The sequence below is a fragment of the Sarcophilus harrisii genome, chromosome 2 (assembly GCF_902635505.1).
Source record: "Sarcophilus harrisii chromosome 2, mSarHar1.11, whole genome shotgun sequence".
NCBI lineage: Eukaryota > Metazoa > Chordata > Mammalia > Dasyuromorphia > Dasyuridae > Sarcophilus > Sarcophilus harrisii.
Genome location: NC_045427.1, coordinates 506,337,856 through 506,354,552, shown reverse-complemented (window position 1 = coordinate 506,354,552; position 16,697 = coordinate 506,337,856). Strand labels below are relative to the sequence as shown.

Genomic DNA, 16,697 nt, shown 5'->3' with positions numbered 1-16,697 from the left:
GATAGGCAGCCTCTTTTTTTTTTTTTAACCACACTTTCTTTCAGAGCCTCCCACTGAGCTAGCATATACATACTCATGCTTACGGCATACATGCATGCATCATCAATGCACACATCAAGCTTACCATTTATGTACACATCTTTGGAAAACACTGTCACAGCAAATGAACTTAACCTAAGCATTCAAAGGCTCTCCTTTTGCTGTAACCACGGGCTCCACATATGGATGGTGTGATGTTGGCTAGTGGAGAACCTCTGTTTTCCTGGTATTAATTTTCAGGTCATAAGCAGTAGAGATACTTTGTTGCATCCTAGTCTCAGAAGCTACATAGAGTGCACAATCCTCAGCAAAGATCTTTTGCTATATTCAGTGAGAATTAAAATACATTGATTTAATTTGGAGAGTCTTGTCAAGTTATTTGTAGAAATTTAATTATTAAATTTTTAAATTATTAAATATTAAAACAGATTTTAGAGCACAAACTAATTACCTATACAGCAATCTTTTTGCTTATGCTTAATAAGAGCACTACACTGAAATATGATCACATATCACATGAAACGAGATTTCTTGTTGTTTCTAAAACCACAGGAAAAGCAAAATGTCAACTAGTCCATATGTCTCTCCAAGGAGAAACTACAAGCCATTTACCTAAATATTTTTATTTTCTCTTTTCATCTATAGCAAAAATTTCAAGAGTACTAATTTACTTCCTCAAGTGGCATTTCTACCTATCTGTTACTAGACAAAAAAAATCACCTTGATAGTACCAGATCTGTTATCTATAAACAATGGATAAAGTATGTGAATCTAAGCATCCTATTCTAACATCACTAAAGAATTAGGAGTAATCTGGACATAATGTAGATTATTCTGTATCTTTCTTTGTTTAATGGGTTACCAAGGTTAAAGAATACATCACTAATTCCTAGACTAATAGTGAGAAAACTCTTTTGTATTCATTTAGCTGGAATAGTTCTTAGAAAGATATATTCTGTCAAGATCTAGAATAATGCTCAAAACCTTTCCAATATGGTAGCACCTGCTGTGGACTCAGCCATTAAGAACCCATAGTTACCTCCACACAGGAATAAAGCATGAGGGTATGGCTTTCATATTACATTCATTGTTCATTATTGTTCAAATATGATTCAAAAATTTAAAAAGGTATACCTTCTATTTTTAACCTGATAATCTATTGGCCAAATCTATCACTCTTAATCACGGTGAAGATAAAGTGATGAACTATAAGTAGCCTTCTGCTCATATTAGCATCTTTCTTCTCACGGTTATGAAAATATAGAAATAAAGAAACAGTTTAAGAAGAGAAGTGTCAGCAAGTTAGCATTAACTCCTGTATAGTCTGTAGCTGCGAATTTTCTGGTTAACAGATATTACCTTGGCATTTTTGCATATGAACTTGCCTCTCCCCTAGGTTGCTATCTCTATGAGGGTAAGAACTATGCATTTTTTCAAAATTCTGCCTGTCTGAGAACACCCAGCTCTGTACTTTTTACCCTACGGACATCAGTTAAGTGTTCCCCGCTGCTTGTAGGCAGAAATAGAAAGACAGGAGAGAATGTGATAAAAATACTGTACAAAACTGAAAGCTATGTCTCCTCCTTTCAACTTAACTTTTTGTTTTATTCTCTGTAAACAGGGCTGTTTTTAAGCTTCTTTGTGACTAGTAAGAATAGAAATAAAAACAATACTGCCAAGGTGATTTTAAAAAAACTGTTTAGCCAAAGTTATCCCTGAGATCCTTTTCTGAATCTGTTTTGTTTTGTTTTGTTTTTAGCTATATCAGTGGGAAGATGTTTACTTTACTCTAAACCATTAGTTATTCTTTTACTTTAATTGCATCCAAGTTCTACCATTTGTTTTATGCAGAGCTACAATAATTGACATAGTGAAAGGCAGAATTCAAGAGCTCAGTACATTACCATTAGCATATCTCATGAACTAGAAAAATATACCCAGAATTTAACAATAACAGGAAACACCTAACCATATACCAAGTTATTCTAAATTAAAAGTGATAGGTAAAGCGCTGAGGACAGTATGAAAGCCGATATTTCAGTCATGGAAGGGAAATGTACAGCAAAAATCTAGGGGTAAGAACAAATTGAATAATAGATGGTAGCAAAAATCTGAGAAAAACATGAATGTTCTTTGATTGCAAAATGGTTGAATATATTGAGATGATATAACAAAATTTGAGAAATGGAAGAGATTTCACCATTTTATTTAAACCACAAACAAAAGGAATCTCCACTATAAAAAAATTCTAATGAATGATTATCCATCTTCAGTTTGAAGATGATGTAACAAGTGAAACCAGCTACCTCAAGAGACTTCTTTTGGGGTAAATTTCATTTATTTGGGAAATTTTCAACTTCCTAAATTTTAAGCTCCTTGTTAATTTCTACCCATGGTTCTGGGTTTGATCCTTTGTAGGAAAAGACAACTAGCCTTTGAAAGTCTTTCAAATACTAAAGTTATAGATTAAAGACTTGATAATGGAGAAGTTAGGTCACACAAACATTAAACCACTGAGCACTCCTCTTTGAGTCTGTTCATAAATGACTAATTCTGAATCCATCTAACTAGATAGCAATTTAATCCACATTTCTCTATCTTCTCCAAAAGAAATAAATTTATCAAAAGCTTTGCTAAAAAACCAGGTTGACTATATTCATAAGGTTGTCTTCACATATGTGAGTTTATCAATTCTTTTTAAAAAAAGAAATTAGGTTAGTTGGCATAATCTTCTTTATGAGTGTATTCCAGCACTTTGTAATCACTTTTCTATCTATTCACAAAATATTTCTTTAATGATTCATTCTAAACTTTTCCCAGGAATCAAAGTCCAGTTCAATTACTTATAGTTTGCTGAATTACTGTGCTTTACTTTTTTGAAAATCATAACAATATTTGACTTCTCCAATCTTGTGGTACCTCTTTTATTTTTGCATGATTTTTCAAATGCCACTGATAATAGTTCAAAAATCACAGCCAGACAGAAGCCAAAGATATAGGCTTTCTAATCCAGGGATCTTGAATTCATCAAGGTATTTAGACTTTTTCTTACTATTTTCTTTCATATCTTTGATATTAACTCCCGATTAGTCCATTTGTTTAGTCACTGTTCCAGTGTAAAGATCACTGTTTTACAGTATATATCTCAGTATATTTTTTCATTGTCCTTTGATTCCCTCACCAATCTCAGTTTTTTGAGTATTAGCATTCCCAGCATTATTTTTGTAGGACTATACTAAACTATTGAGGCAGCTGGATTGTTGGATAGAGCACTGGGGCTGGAGTCAGGAAACAAGAGTTCAAATCTAGCCTTAGACACTCACTAGCTGTGTGTCCCTGGGCAAATCATTTAAGCTCTGTTTTTACTACTTCCCTGGAGTGACCTGATTCTAAAATTTCTCATCCATTTTCTCTTTATAATAAGGTGGCCTATAATATAATTAAATGTCAACATTATTCCTGTTTCTCCCTCTTTTGACTTTTACCCAAATTTTCACCTATCATGTTTCTTCTGTTTCCTAGATTTTCTCATATGAATATATCTTCTTAATTTACAGTGTTAACTCATACCACCATTTAACCCAACAGCTTTATTTGGAATAATGTATATCCAAATATGGATACAAAAATTATAAAATATTCAATGTATAAAGTACATAAGTATGAGATTAATTATTATTAATATCATGGAACTTTATTACATAACAAAAGAGATTTAAGAAACACAGGAAGGCTTGATGAAGAGATATAGAATGAAGAAAACAGAAACAGGAAAATAATCAACATAATGCCTACATTATTTAAAGGAAAATAAGCCTAAAAGAGAGATGAACTCACGTGAAATGTAATGACTAATCCCAATTCAAAGGAATAGATATAGGAAATGTCCCCCTTCTGTTTATAAAACAGGGAATGTGTGAAGGTTTATAGCTTTGGGACATCGTAAGTGCTACTAGTATCAGTCATTACCAAGTGTACTGATTTTTACTATTTTATCCTTTTTTTTCTTAAAAAAATCTTATGGCAAAAAGCATAGGTAAATTTTATCATTATTAATATTAGTTATTATTATTATTATTATTTTGCTGAGGCAATTGGGATTAAGTAACTTGGCTAGGGTCACACAGCTAAGAAATGTTAAGGGTTTGAGGTCAGATTTGAACTCAGGCTCTCCTGACTGTAGGACTGGTACTCTATCCACTGCACCATCTAGCTACCCTCTAAAATTTAAAATTTGTTTTTTTTTTAATGGCAGCTATATGAATTCTGGGAATCTTCAAGGTTTTGATGCCAATGACTTAAAGCTGGACTAACTGTGCAGCCCTATGGAACCTCCCAGCATTCAGATAGAGGAATCAGTCATCAGAGGAATATTACATTTTGAAATTAAAACATACTTTCAGATTAAAACAGTGTTTTACAAAGATTTCTGCAATTTCAAAACCTTAAAAATAAGCTGAAGTAACAATAACTAAGCCATCAAATATAAACTACCAGTGATAATTTAAAGATATTCTATTATAGCTTCAAAAAAGGCAAAAAGGTCTCCATTCTGTAACAATGGGAACCACAAGGAAGGGTGGAAGAAATGAAGAATGAGAACTAGCTAGATGAGACTACCAGACTCTGTATCTCTATTTTTTTTTTTTTCAAATTGTGGTTGGTATGACATTATCAACTCAGATCAGAATTTCATTAGAAAAGGGGCAAAAGAGATGCAAAACTTTTCTCTCTTTCTTTTAGATTCTGACAGTTTAAAAAAAAAAGACCCCAAAGAACATGCTATACTCACGTCATTGCTTGATAAATAGACTCAATTCCATAACGCATTGCAAATTCATCTACGATTTCTTGGGACGCATCATCAAAGAAAACCTTCCAAGCTTCATCTCCTTTGACTTCTGGGATTTTCACTCCACCATTAAATTTAACTTCAGTCAAGTAATGGAACAGGTTCTAAAGATAAGAGGGTTTTGAATTGTTCAGGGATTCCTCAATGGAGGACAGAGCTGTTTAAATATAACTCACAGTGAAATCCACTCATATTATCTTTGCTTCTAAAAATTTCTTACAAAGTGCCTGGCTTCTAAGTCTCCTGGGGAAATAGCAGCAAGAATATAGCACATTCTTTATCCACCCATTCCTTTCCCTCAGAACCATTCCTGCTTTCAATTCTAACCCTCTACATGGACCTACTTAAATGGTTATTAAAAAACAATTTTGATTTCTTCCCTGGAAGAAAAACATCTCCAGAAGCATAAGAAAGCTACTACAGGTAAAATTGGCTATTTCTGAGAAATACTAACAAAGTATACACTTCTGCATTGTTAAGTATAAGCTGATTCACTGGTCTGGCTTTTTTTGGGCTCCTGGTCAATTCCTGAGCCTAGGGAATAATTTGGCCTTTATGACTATACTGATGCAGAATATAGTTATGTAAATACTACACAGTGGGGGCAAAATAGTTCAGGCAAGATTAAAATTATATATCCTAGACTTTTACTAATCACTTAGTCAAGGACTCCACTATATTCCAGAACACTCAAGGATTGTAATGTAAACTCAGTCTCAGTCAGAGACCACGATCTAATATTACATCCTCTTCTGGTTCTGGGACCAGCATGAAGGAATAGGAAATAAAATCTATATAAGTAGTTCCAGTTAGTCTGCATCTTCTCTTCCTATATTTTGGTTCCAGAATTTACTTTTTTCTTATGCAAGTAAAAGACCTTTGGGAGAATTTAAAAAATGATTCATTCTGGAACAGAAGGCACCATGGTTTAGATATGCTCCAATATATTAAAAACTGGTTTATTCCATCTATAGTTTTGCCCCTACTGCAAAATGAAGAGAAGTTCCAGTATATATAAATGGACCTCCTTTGAGATACTAAGAGAGCTGGTAAATGTCTCTCAAATGTGGTAGTAATGCCCCAATTGAGAAAAAAAAAAAGCTTGGAGTAAATGTAAAATCACAGTGCCTGGTACACAGAAAATGATTAATCAATGTTTAGTAATGGGCTTAAACTTTATATTTGTGAATCATTTCAGACTTTCAGAGAGAATGAAAAAAAGCACATTAAAGGCAGCTTTTCCAACAATTAAGGTTCCAGGTGAAAGGCACGAAGCGACTATTAAGTTGTGAAATCAAACCCTAAAAATTTATGAATATTTTATTATTCTTGTTCTATACAGGTCTCACAATAGACTTCTGAAATGGATCCAAACTATAAATTTTGTGCTTCAAGGTCTTTCATCAACTGGCTCCTCTTGCATCTAACATCAGTTATACCACGTATTTTTTTTCTTCAAAATACTATTAAAGATTCATCAATTCCATGAAGGCTTCCAAATATGTAAATATGTTTTATTATTTTTCACTTTAATAATTAGTTTCATGAGAAATTGCATGATGAATAGAGGACCATTTGTCAAGAATACTTGGTTCTATCTCTGTTACTGACCTGTGTCCCTATGAGTAAATTGCTAGTGTTTTAGGTGTTCCTAGTGTCCTAGGCAAGTCTTCAATATCATAAATGACAGAAGAGTTGCTGATCTGTATTGGTAGAAGGAATTTCCATATTAGCAGTACTATACAATAAATGAATTTAAGTCTTTCTTACAATCCTTTTCTTTCCATAAAAAATTAAAAATATTGATCCATTAAAAGTTGTCTCTTGTATTAGTTAAATTTCCCTTACACTGCAAGAGTCATTCATTCATACATCTAGTATTTATTGAGAACCTTATTGTTGGCAATCACCATAGTAGGCACAAATGATAGAGAGAAAAAAGACCAACACTCTTGCCATCAATGGGGCTATATTATGTTGGTAAAAACAATTCATATGTAAGTAAATAAAAAAGTAATTTGAAAAATTTAGGAATACTTAGGCCTTGGTTGGCCACCAAAAGACTCCAGGAGAAGGTGGTACTTATAAGCTTTATTAGGATAAAGCAAATTCTTTATATGTAGTGCCCAACAGCATTACCTACCACCATATTCTATACAACAGTGTGGATGCTTAATAAATACAGTTGTCGGAAGGTTCACATATGATATTTAATTGAGTTAGGTTTATCAAAACTTGATTATTATAATTATTTGATTTACTTACCTCATGCAAACATGTGTACTGTATATGATATGGTGCAACCTTCTCCTCCCCTTTTATTTCAACATTGATTTTCAACCTAATGGCACCAGATACAGCTGATTTATCTGTCCGTTTCTCTGATGAAAGGAAAAGAAATTGGTTAGTCATTTTCAACAGTACCATAATTCTATGTCACAAGAGCTCATAAGCTCAAAGCAAGCAGCAGATATTAAAAGTGAATATTTCTAACTCCATCAGACATGTTCATTGACTAATCATTAATCATATAAGTCAAATTTTAAGATGAAATTCCTGTTTCTATGTATTGTAGTAGGATGATGTCTAAGGTCCCTTTCAATCTCTAAAGGCTTCTAAAAATTATATATTTTGTTGTTACATCACTTCACTTTCATTTTCAAATATATACTTTCCCTTTCTCTAGCCAGAGAGCCATATCTTATAACAAAAAATTAAAAAGAGAAAAGAAGAAAAAAGGCTCAAAAATCCTAATCAACATATCATAGTACCTATAGAACTTCATACTCATAATCTCCCAGCAAACAAAAGACTCTTACTCAGTTCAGGTCAATCTCTAAATTCCCTACTTATCATGCAGAGTAAGATGGGCCAACAGGTAATGGATTTATTTTGTATTCACAGTATTCTCCACACTGGGATGTGGAGAAGTTCTCATATGGGTTCTTTACTGGTGAAATCATACATGCTTTAACCAATGAAGTAATGCTATCATTAATACATCTTAACCTAAGTTGCTTCTTTTTTTAAGCAATATAGGCACTTCCACAGACATATGTATATTTATCATGTTTAGGATTCCTGACAAATGTGATAACTTGGATAGTAAGGAAGTCATCCATACTATTGGGGCCAATGAAAGTAAAATTATTGATGTTTATGGACAAAATAGAAGTTTCATTTTGCTCTAAATCTTCAACACATGAAATGAATAACTGGGACTTCTCTCTCTTCTCGGCCTCTCTGTCTCTGTCTTTCTTTGTCTCTATCTGTCTCTCTCCTTGGCCACTGTTTCCAGGTGATTGGAAGATAGGACTCATTTAAACATAAACGTTTAGAATTTAAGTTAAAAAGACAGAGGGGAGATCAATAAAAAAAGAGAATGAATGATAGACATAATTAATAATCATCCCCCAATAACTGAACTTTTACAGCATCTTTGTCAGGTTTCAGAATTTTATTCAAATATACAGACTAGATTTGCAAAGAAGACAACTAGGTTAAAATTGTGGAATTCTGCAATACTCAATTCAATCAAATAATTGGTTAATTACAATCACAAATTTAAAAATGAAAGGAAGCTATTAGTCATCCACATTAAACCCAGAGAGGTTAAAATAATTTGCTAGATGTCATGTAACTAGTAGTTTGGTAGAAGAGCCTGAAATAGGGATTCTCAGATTATAGATTCAGCATGCCTTCTTCTATATCATAATATCTCCAAAAAGCCTTGGTTTTTAAATAAAAATTAATTGAAGTTGCCACATATTGTGTGCTCACTGGCTCTCTCTCTCTCTCTCTCTCTCTCTTTCTCTCTCTCTCTCTCTCTCTCTCTCTCTCTCTCACACACACACACACACACACACACACACAATGGCAAAGAGTCAATGGTGGATTGACTTCATTGACTTTCTCCATCTTGGCCTAGACCTATTTCCTCCCATATATCCCAATTAGAGGAAATTATGAATTCCCTGAAGTAATTGTGCACATTAGAATTCATAGTATTTGAAGTTATAATTATGTAAAAATGTGGTAACTGATTCCAGCAATAAAACCATGCAGTGAAAATTTAAATAACACGATCAGTTTAGGTGGAGTTGTTATTGGTACTAACTGGGAAGACTAGTTTTCAAAAAGAATAGTTTTTTAATACATTAAAATATTTCTTTGTCATGAGAAGTAATGAAGAGAGAACTGGCCTACAAGTCAAATCCTATCTTCTTAAATACTAATTGAGTAACCCTAAGCAATTTACTTAACCTCTACATGTCCTAGATAATTCTCTAAGACTATAAGTAACCAAGAAGACTCTGAAATCTACACTTGGAGGGAGTCCCCAACCATCTATCTTGAGATTCTGCTTAATTCTTACTACCTATTTTTATTACTCTGAACTTTAAAAAACGAAATTACATTTCACTGACACTTCCCTTTAGGTGTGTCAATAGCTTGAAAGATCTCAATTGCTAAAAAGAAAGCCTTTTGTTTTATTTTACTCTTTCTCCAGCCTGGATCTGAAGTGTCTTCTGGGAATTTTGAAGCAAAAAACAAATCAAACGATTTGAGATATATTAGTCACTAGATTCTCCTCTCAGAGCCTCAGAGCTGTTTTCACAGTTCTTTGATTTCAATCATCATTATTCCAGTCTTCTTTCTATCCATCTCATCTTCCATCTTTTATAGAAGTAAATTCTATCTTTAAAGGACTGTTTTAAAATTTTCTGTTTGTTTTTGTTTGTTAGTGTGTTTTTAGGACTTCTATTAAGTATATTGGCATGGGTGCTGAATTAAAAGGAAAAAAGAATACAGATTAAGGATAAAGTATTTGTGTGAATGCAGTGTTCCAAGGGATTTTATCTATTGTAATAAGAATAAATAATAGCAGTCACATTTTTGATGATAACTAGCATTTATAGCACTTTAAGGTTTTCAAAGCACTTTACAAATATTGTTATACATAACCCTGTTAAGTACTAGGAGTAAATTGAGGTAGGGGATTAGAGAGCCACACAGCTAGTAAATGTCATAGTATGGATTGGAACTCAGGTCTTCCAGTATTCAGCACTCTATTCACTGTGCCATTTAGTCAGATATTCTTCTTTTTAAAGAGGTCACTCTTAAAAACAAAAAACAAACAAAAAAAAGGTGAAAGTGTGTTAGTGGGGAAATAAAAGTATTCTCTTTAGTGAAACTTTGTATTTTCCAGTTACAGAAAAGAACTCTAACTATGAGAATCTGGTGTTAAAAGCATTCAAAAAATTCTACATATCGTAGCTTGTTCTATATATGGGTAATTTATCAAAATAACAATTGAGGAAGTTCCCATTTTAAATCACTGCCAAATTAGAATGCAGTTAATTACAAACAGTTCTGTTACATAGTGAAATATTTTAACAGTTTAACCTCAATGATTCAGATTTCAGTAATTTCAGATAATTGGACATTGCTTGAGCTGAAATTTATTCTTGTTTGGCAAACTGGCCTTCAAAGTACAGAGAAAATGAGTAGTATTAATAAAAAAAAGATTAGGGGATAAAAAGCATTCTATTACTGGAAAAAGGACAGGGAAAACAGCAACAACAACAATAACTTGTCAAATATCACAGGCACATTGAAAATATTTACACACAAAAAAATATTTTTAAATAGTTTTTAAAAAGTATTCTTTAAACTAGGTATACTGAAGACTTTTCCTAGGTAATTTAACTCAAACCTAATCTGAGCTTGAAAACTTATAAAATCACCTTCTTTCTTGTGTAGACTCATTCATTACAATGTTTTCCCTTTAAATTTGTCAAATATGAAATTATTGTCAATATAAAATTTTTCAAGGAGAAAAAAGCATTCTTTCATTTGTTGCAACTGTATTTATAGACTAATAAGTATACCTTAGGAGATTTTTATTTCTTATTGGATAATGATTCACTGAGGACTGAGAGTGATATAAGTAAAATAAACCAATGCTTTGGCTAAATAAAAGTTTCTGAGATCATTTCTTTATATATATATATATTCTGAGATCATTTCTTTAAAAGGAACTCTGGTGAATGAGATGTCTTAAAATTGTTCTGTGGCACAATAAACTTTTTTGCATAGAAATCACCTCTTAATTTTGTCAGTGGTCAAAGGCAAAGTTATCTACAACTACCTCCCAAGTACATAATTTAGATTTTTGTTTTTTTTTAATTTCTGCTTACCAGGTAACCATGTTTTATTTTAGGGATGAGGGTAGGGTAGACCTGTATTGCTAGTATAAAAAGAGGTCTCTCTAAGGAACACCCTCTACCAATGTAAATAGGAATAGAGAGCCTGACATCATGAATAGGAAACTGATCTAAAATTTAGGAAGACTTATATAAATCCTGCCTCTAAACATATTGGCTTAGTGGTTCTAGGCAAGTCACTTGACCTGTCAGTCAGGTCTCTAAGATTATAAACTACAGAGAAACTAAAAATGCTATTAATAATAAATAATAACATCAACTAACACCATCATCAGAAGTAACATTTGTGTAGGGATTTAAGGTTTCAAAATTCTAGAGTTAATCTCATTTTATCTTTATGATAATTTTGGGAAGTATATGTTGTTATCCCTATTTCACAAATGAGAAAACTTGCCTATAGTCACAGCTAATAAGTTTAATCTTGAATTCAGGTCTTTCTGACTCCAGCTCAATCACTCTATCGATTTGGACCACTTAAATTTTTGTGAGGTATTTAACATAAATTATCTCATTCAAGTCTAACAACAACCCTAACAAGTAAATACTATAGTTATTTTTGTCTTCATTTAACTGATAAGGACACATGGATGTTAACTGACTTGCCCATGACCACAAAGCTCTTAAAAGTCAGTGGCAAGATTTATGCCCAATCACTCTGGATTCAAATACAGCATGCTACCTTACATAAGTCCTTCCCTCTCAAATGTCTTCATGACTAGTTAAGATTAGAACTTGAAATATAATTAAACCTTTTCATGATACCCAAAATATGGTTACCATCAAACATAAAAAATGTATTTCTTGATATGTATGTAAAAATAAGAATACAAAATATATTTTTAAAAATTGTTGCTAAGTCCCATTTAGGAAACCACAATCAAATAAGTTATAAACTACAAAAATATATTTGTTGGATATTTGTTTTTCTTGAAATTGGCATACATCTTTGCCAATGCATTTTACTTTTTGAAGGTATTTTTTAAATGATATAATTATTTAAAATTTGCCGAGATACAATTTGTCATAGTGAATAGATCTAGCAGATGAGTTTCTGACATATACTATCATCTTCTATAGGAAGGCCTTCCTGAAATAGTTACTAAATTTTGAATGTACTTATTCCCTTACTAGAATGTTTTATCCCCTACTAAAATCTTACCCTCTTGAGGACAGGTATTATTTTGCCTTTCTTTGTATTGTTGTTTAGCATGGTTTTTGTCACTTAGAAAGTACTTATGTGTGTTTGTTTATTGATACTTAGGAGTATGATGAAAGGCAAATCATTTAACCTCTCATGGCTTCAGAAAGGTATCTAATTCTATAAACTATATATAACATAAATGGAATAGGAAGTTCCTTACATTAATTAAATCACAGATCCTAGAACAATAGGAATTTTTTATTACATATATGTAAGTCTCCACTTCCTCTGAACGTGCATGGTGAGGAAGTAACCATCTTTATTTTTCAGTTAAATTACATTGCTTCATCCCCAAATTTAGACTACAGCTCAAAATCTAAGAGCAATTGACATAGTTGTACACCTATGGAAATTCTGGTCCACGACTCAAATTAGGATTCCCTATGTAATTATAAAGATACTTACCTAGGTTGTACCAGACATCCATTTCTCCACTCAGTGTTCGCACTTCAACAATTGTTTGTCCCAAGAAATCATCTGATTCTTTTTTGAAATGCTGCTTGACTCTGGATTTAATATCATCATCTTCATCCCATACTCTGACTTTGATTCGGTCGGTAGAGTTATGGCATTCACTGAAAATAAATATATGTTAGCAATAAATCTTTATAGTCTTAAAAGGAGTCTGGGAGCAAAATTTATTTTACATTCATATGATTCTTGAGAAAATAGTGAATAACATAATCTATGTCTATGATGTTTTGGATGTTAGGGAATATAAAGATATACAGCCAATCATGACCATACATTCTAGGCTTTAAATACTTAAAGCTGCAGAAGACTTTTGGGACACCTTGTATTGGTAGTATTATTGTCATATAGCCAAACGGAGCTTTTGATTTAGTGTTGCATTTTCTAACTAAACCCATAATATATTCCCTTAGATTGTGGAACCCTACGTAATCAAATAGAATTAAGAAACCTCCCCATAATTAGCAAGGTGGCAAAGTGGATAAATTGCTGTACATGGTTTTAGGAAGATGTGTTTTTGGATCCTGCCTCAGACATTCACTGGTTGTAGAACCCTGGGCAAGTCAATTAAATCTCTTCTTCCTCACTATTCTTATCTGTCAGATGGCTATAATAGTAGCATCTACCTCATAGAGACACTGTGAGGATAAAATGAGAAAATGTATAAATTATATATATGTGTGTGTGTGTAGTGTGTCTATATACACAAATATACACATGAACATACAAACACGTGTATGTATATAAGAGAGAAAGAGAGAAAGAAAGAGAGGGAGGGAGGGAGAAAGGAAGAGAGAAAAATGTAAAAAAATACATTGTGTACTAAGGAGACTGAATGTAAATCCAACACATGCAATGTTCATTTCTCTCCCATGTTTTTTCCCCTTTTTGATCTGATTTTTCTCTCCCAACATAATTCATAAATCAATGTATGTTAAAAACTGTAGAGAGCCAGAACTCTGGGGAACTATACTTGAAAGTATACTTGAAACGAGGTGTTAGCTCAGAGGAATTGATGAGACAATGGTTGTCTAGCTTACATATATAGTTAGTACTTAGCATGGTGATGGAAGGGTTCTCTAAGTTCGCACAATGGGATAATGATGTAATTGTAATAGAGTATATAAGGACCAACAAGGACTGGAAGAGGGACATTCTATCTCCCACCATCATGGTAGCTCTCCTGCCTCCTGCATTCCTCCACTAAGACTAAGGTCCATCTGAAGGTTGCCTAAAAAGCTAGCCCAGCCCTAGGCAAAGGAGCAGACTGTGAAGGAGATAATAAAGACTTTGTACTTTATTTCTGACTATTCTTGTGGTGATTATTCTGCTGAAACCAAGGCCCATTCAGAGGGCCTCCAGAAAGTTAACCAGAACATTACAAAAAATAAAAACTAAAAAAGAAAAAATTAAAATCAAAAAATACTTTGCAAACCCTAAAGTGCTATATGGTTAATTATTATGATTATCATTATTGATATATTTTAGCTTATGACTTTTTTTAATTCATAGAGATACGTTATATAATCAGCCATCCAAGGCCACACCTGATTCCTGCCTCTTTAGGACCTAGAAATGACTGTATGTTTGAAAATTTCTCTAGAAGATCCTAAAAAGTTTAAGTGAGCCATGGCACCAGATTATATTTCAGTCAGCCAAAAAACATTTATGAAGCATTTGCTATGTCCTAGGAATTGTACCATGTGCCATGGATAAAATGGAAGACAAAAACAGTTCACAACCTCAAGGAACTAACATGAAATAGAGAATCCATCTTGTAAATAACTAAGTACATACAAATATATCTGTCTGTCTATCTATCAATATATCTATCTAGTTGCAGTAGAGAAGAATGAGAGAGAGAAAGATAGAGAAGGTATAGAAAGGTGGTATAATATCTGTCATCTTAGTACCAGACTACATTTGAAGAGTCTCATTACCAGGAAGTTGGGCACCAAGAAATGAATTTTGACCATGGCTGTAACAACATGGAATAGAAGAAAAATACTAAATTTTCAGTCAGTGAGCCCAAAGTCAAATGCAGGTTTTCTTTATTACTGAGATGGAGCAGGAGTGATCCTCTGTGGAGATGTACACATACATATGTAATATCTATTATGTATAACATATAAAGAAACATGCATACATGTGTATCTATCTATGTTTATATATATATACACACTCATATATATGACCCTCTACATGATACAGCCAGAAGGGAGGTTTCCTAGCTCAGTGGGGGATGTGTTAGTCCAACAGAAAAAATTCCCTTGATCATTTCTTTGAATGCCATTATTTTACATCCGAATCTCAATTTCCTCATCCATAAAATGAGGACATTTTATTAAATAAGCAGTTAGGGGGCACACTGGATTCAGCACTAGACTAAGTTCAAATCTGGTCTCAGACACTTACTATCTGTGTGATCCTGATAAATTCCTCATCTGTAAAGTGAGTTGGAGAAGGTAACGGCAAACTATTCCACTCTCTCCACCAAAAAAAAAAAAAAAAAAAAACCTCAAATGGGGTCATGGAGAGTTGGACACATGTAAGTGCAATGCTTAACCACTAGCTCTCTAGAGAAAAAAATTATATATGCTAAAATTTAATCTGTTTTACTGATTTTTTTTCATTGCTTTCAATCAAAAAAATCAATAAATGAATCTTTGATTTGTAGTTTTTATTTTCTAGATATAAATGTTCACCTTGATAATTTAGGAATCAGCTCAAAAGCCAGTTTAAGCTGGCTCCAGCATATTCCTGCCTCTATCATTCCTCCCAGTTCTAAAAATCTAAGAATCTATTAATTTTTAGAGGTTATCTACCAAAGTATAGGGGTTTGCAATGGCTGTCTTCAGAGAGAATAGATGAACCTATGAAATTGCAGACCACTAAAATAATAAAGTAATGATAAGTTCACTGTTCACCCTGAATAAAACTAGCCTCATAGTTATAATTCTACCACTGTTATAAAACATCTGGAAAACACAGAAGAAAATAAAATTGAAAGTTGAAAAAAAAAGTTTTTCTAAGGTGAATTTTTCAAAGTATTCTTTCCAAAACAACATATTACAAAATGGATGGAATAAGTTCAGACATCAGAATTTTTCAGATGCCACCATCTCTTATCAACAGACATTGCCTTTATTTCTGTCCAGGTGAAAAGAAACCTTTTGGTCTGGTTCACAGAACACAATTAGCAGAAAGGAAGTTTTATCAGCTGGTTCCCAAGGCAGCAACCTTACAGTCCTTTAGTAACGAAGCAAGAATATTTATTGGAGAGTTAACAGTGTGCTATATAAGAATCCAAAGGATAAAAATTAAAGAAAAAAAATGCACAATAATCAGAAGTAGGATAAACAACTGCAAAAACTGTGGTCTATTACAGTGGAAGTTGTCTTTGTTGATTACATAAAATTCTCCATTTTTTTGTGACAATGGAAAAAACAAATTTGTTGAATAAATGCTATTCACTCCCTTAATTTTATGCATAAATTTAGGATTTTAAACAATTTATTCTCACTGGCCAAGGTGCGTCTTGTCCTGCTACCAGAAGACTGAGGCTGGTGGGAACTCTAAAATGCAGTGGGCTAAGTAGACTATGGCAATTGGATGTACCCAATAAGTACAACATCAATAAGGTGATCCATAAAATCAAGAGACTACCAGGTTTTCTAAGGAGTGATGAACTAATGCAGTCTGGGTAAATACACGTGAATAATCCTTTCTCTTTTAGCCTGAATGAGACAAGAAATGAGAGACAGACAGACAGACAAAGAGAGACAGACAGACAGACAGAGAGACAAAGGGGGAGGGAGGGAAGGAGAGAGAAGCAGAGGAAGAGAGAGGGAGAGGCAGAAAAAGAGAAGGGATAAGAGGGGAGAGGGGGGAGAGAAGGAAGAAGGGA

At 33.1% G+C, this 16,697-nt stretch overlaps 1 protein-coding gene across 2 annotated transcripts in view; it reads right to left on the bottom strand.

Moving 5' to 3' along the window:
* UNC13C (unc-13 homolog C) overlaps positions 1 to 16,697 on the bottom strand; it is a 668,923-nt gene that overhangs the window by 328,421 nt on the left and 323,805 nt on the right. For both annotated transcript variants that reach the window (XM_031955232.1, XM_031955234.1), the window contains 3 exons: positions 12,725 to 12,894; positions 7,157 to 7,272; positions 4,832 to 4,995 (listed from right to left, as the gene is read on the bottom strand). In XM_031955232.1, the coding sequence (XP_031811092.1) occupies positions 4,832 to 4,995; positions 7,157 to 7,272; positions 12,725 to 12,894 (450 nt within the window). The remainder of the gene's footprint in view (positions 1 to 4,831; positions 4,996 to 7,156; positions 7,273 to 12,724; positions 12,895 to 16,697) is intronic.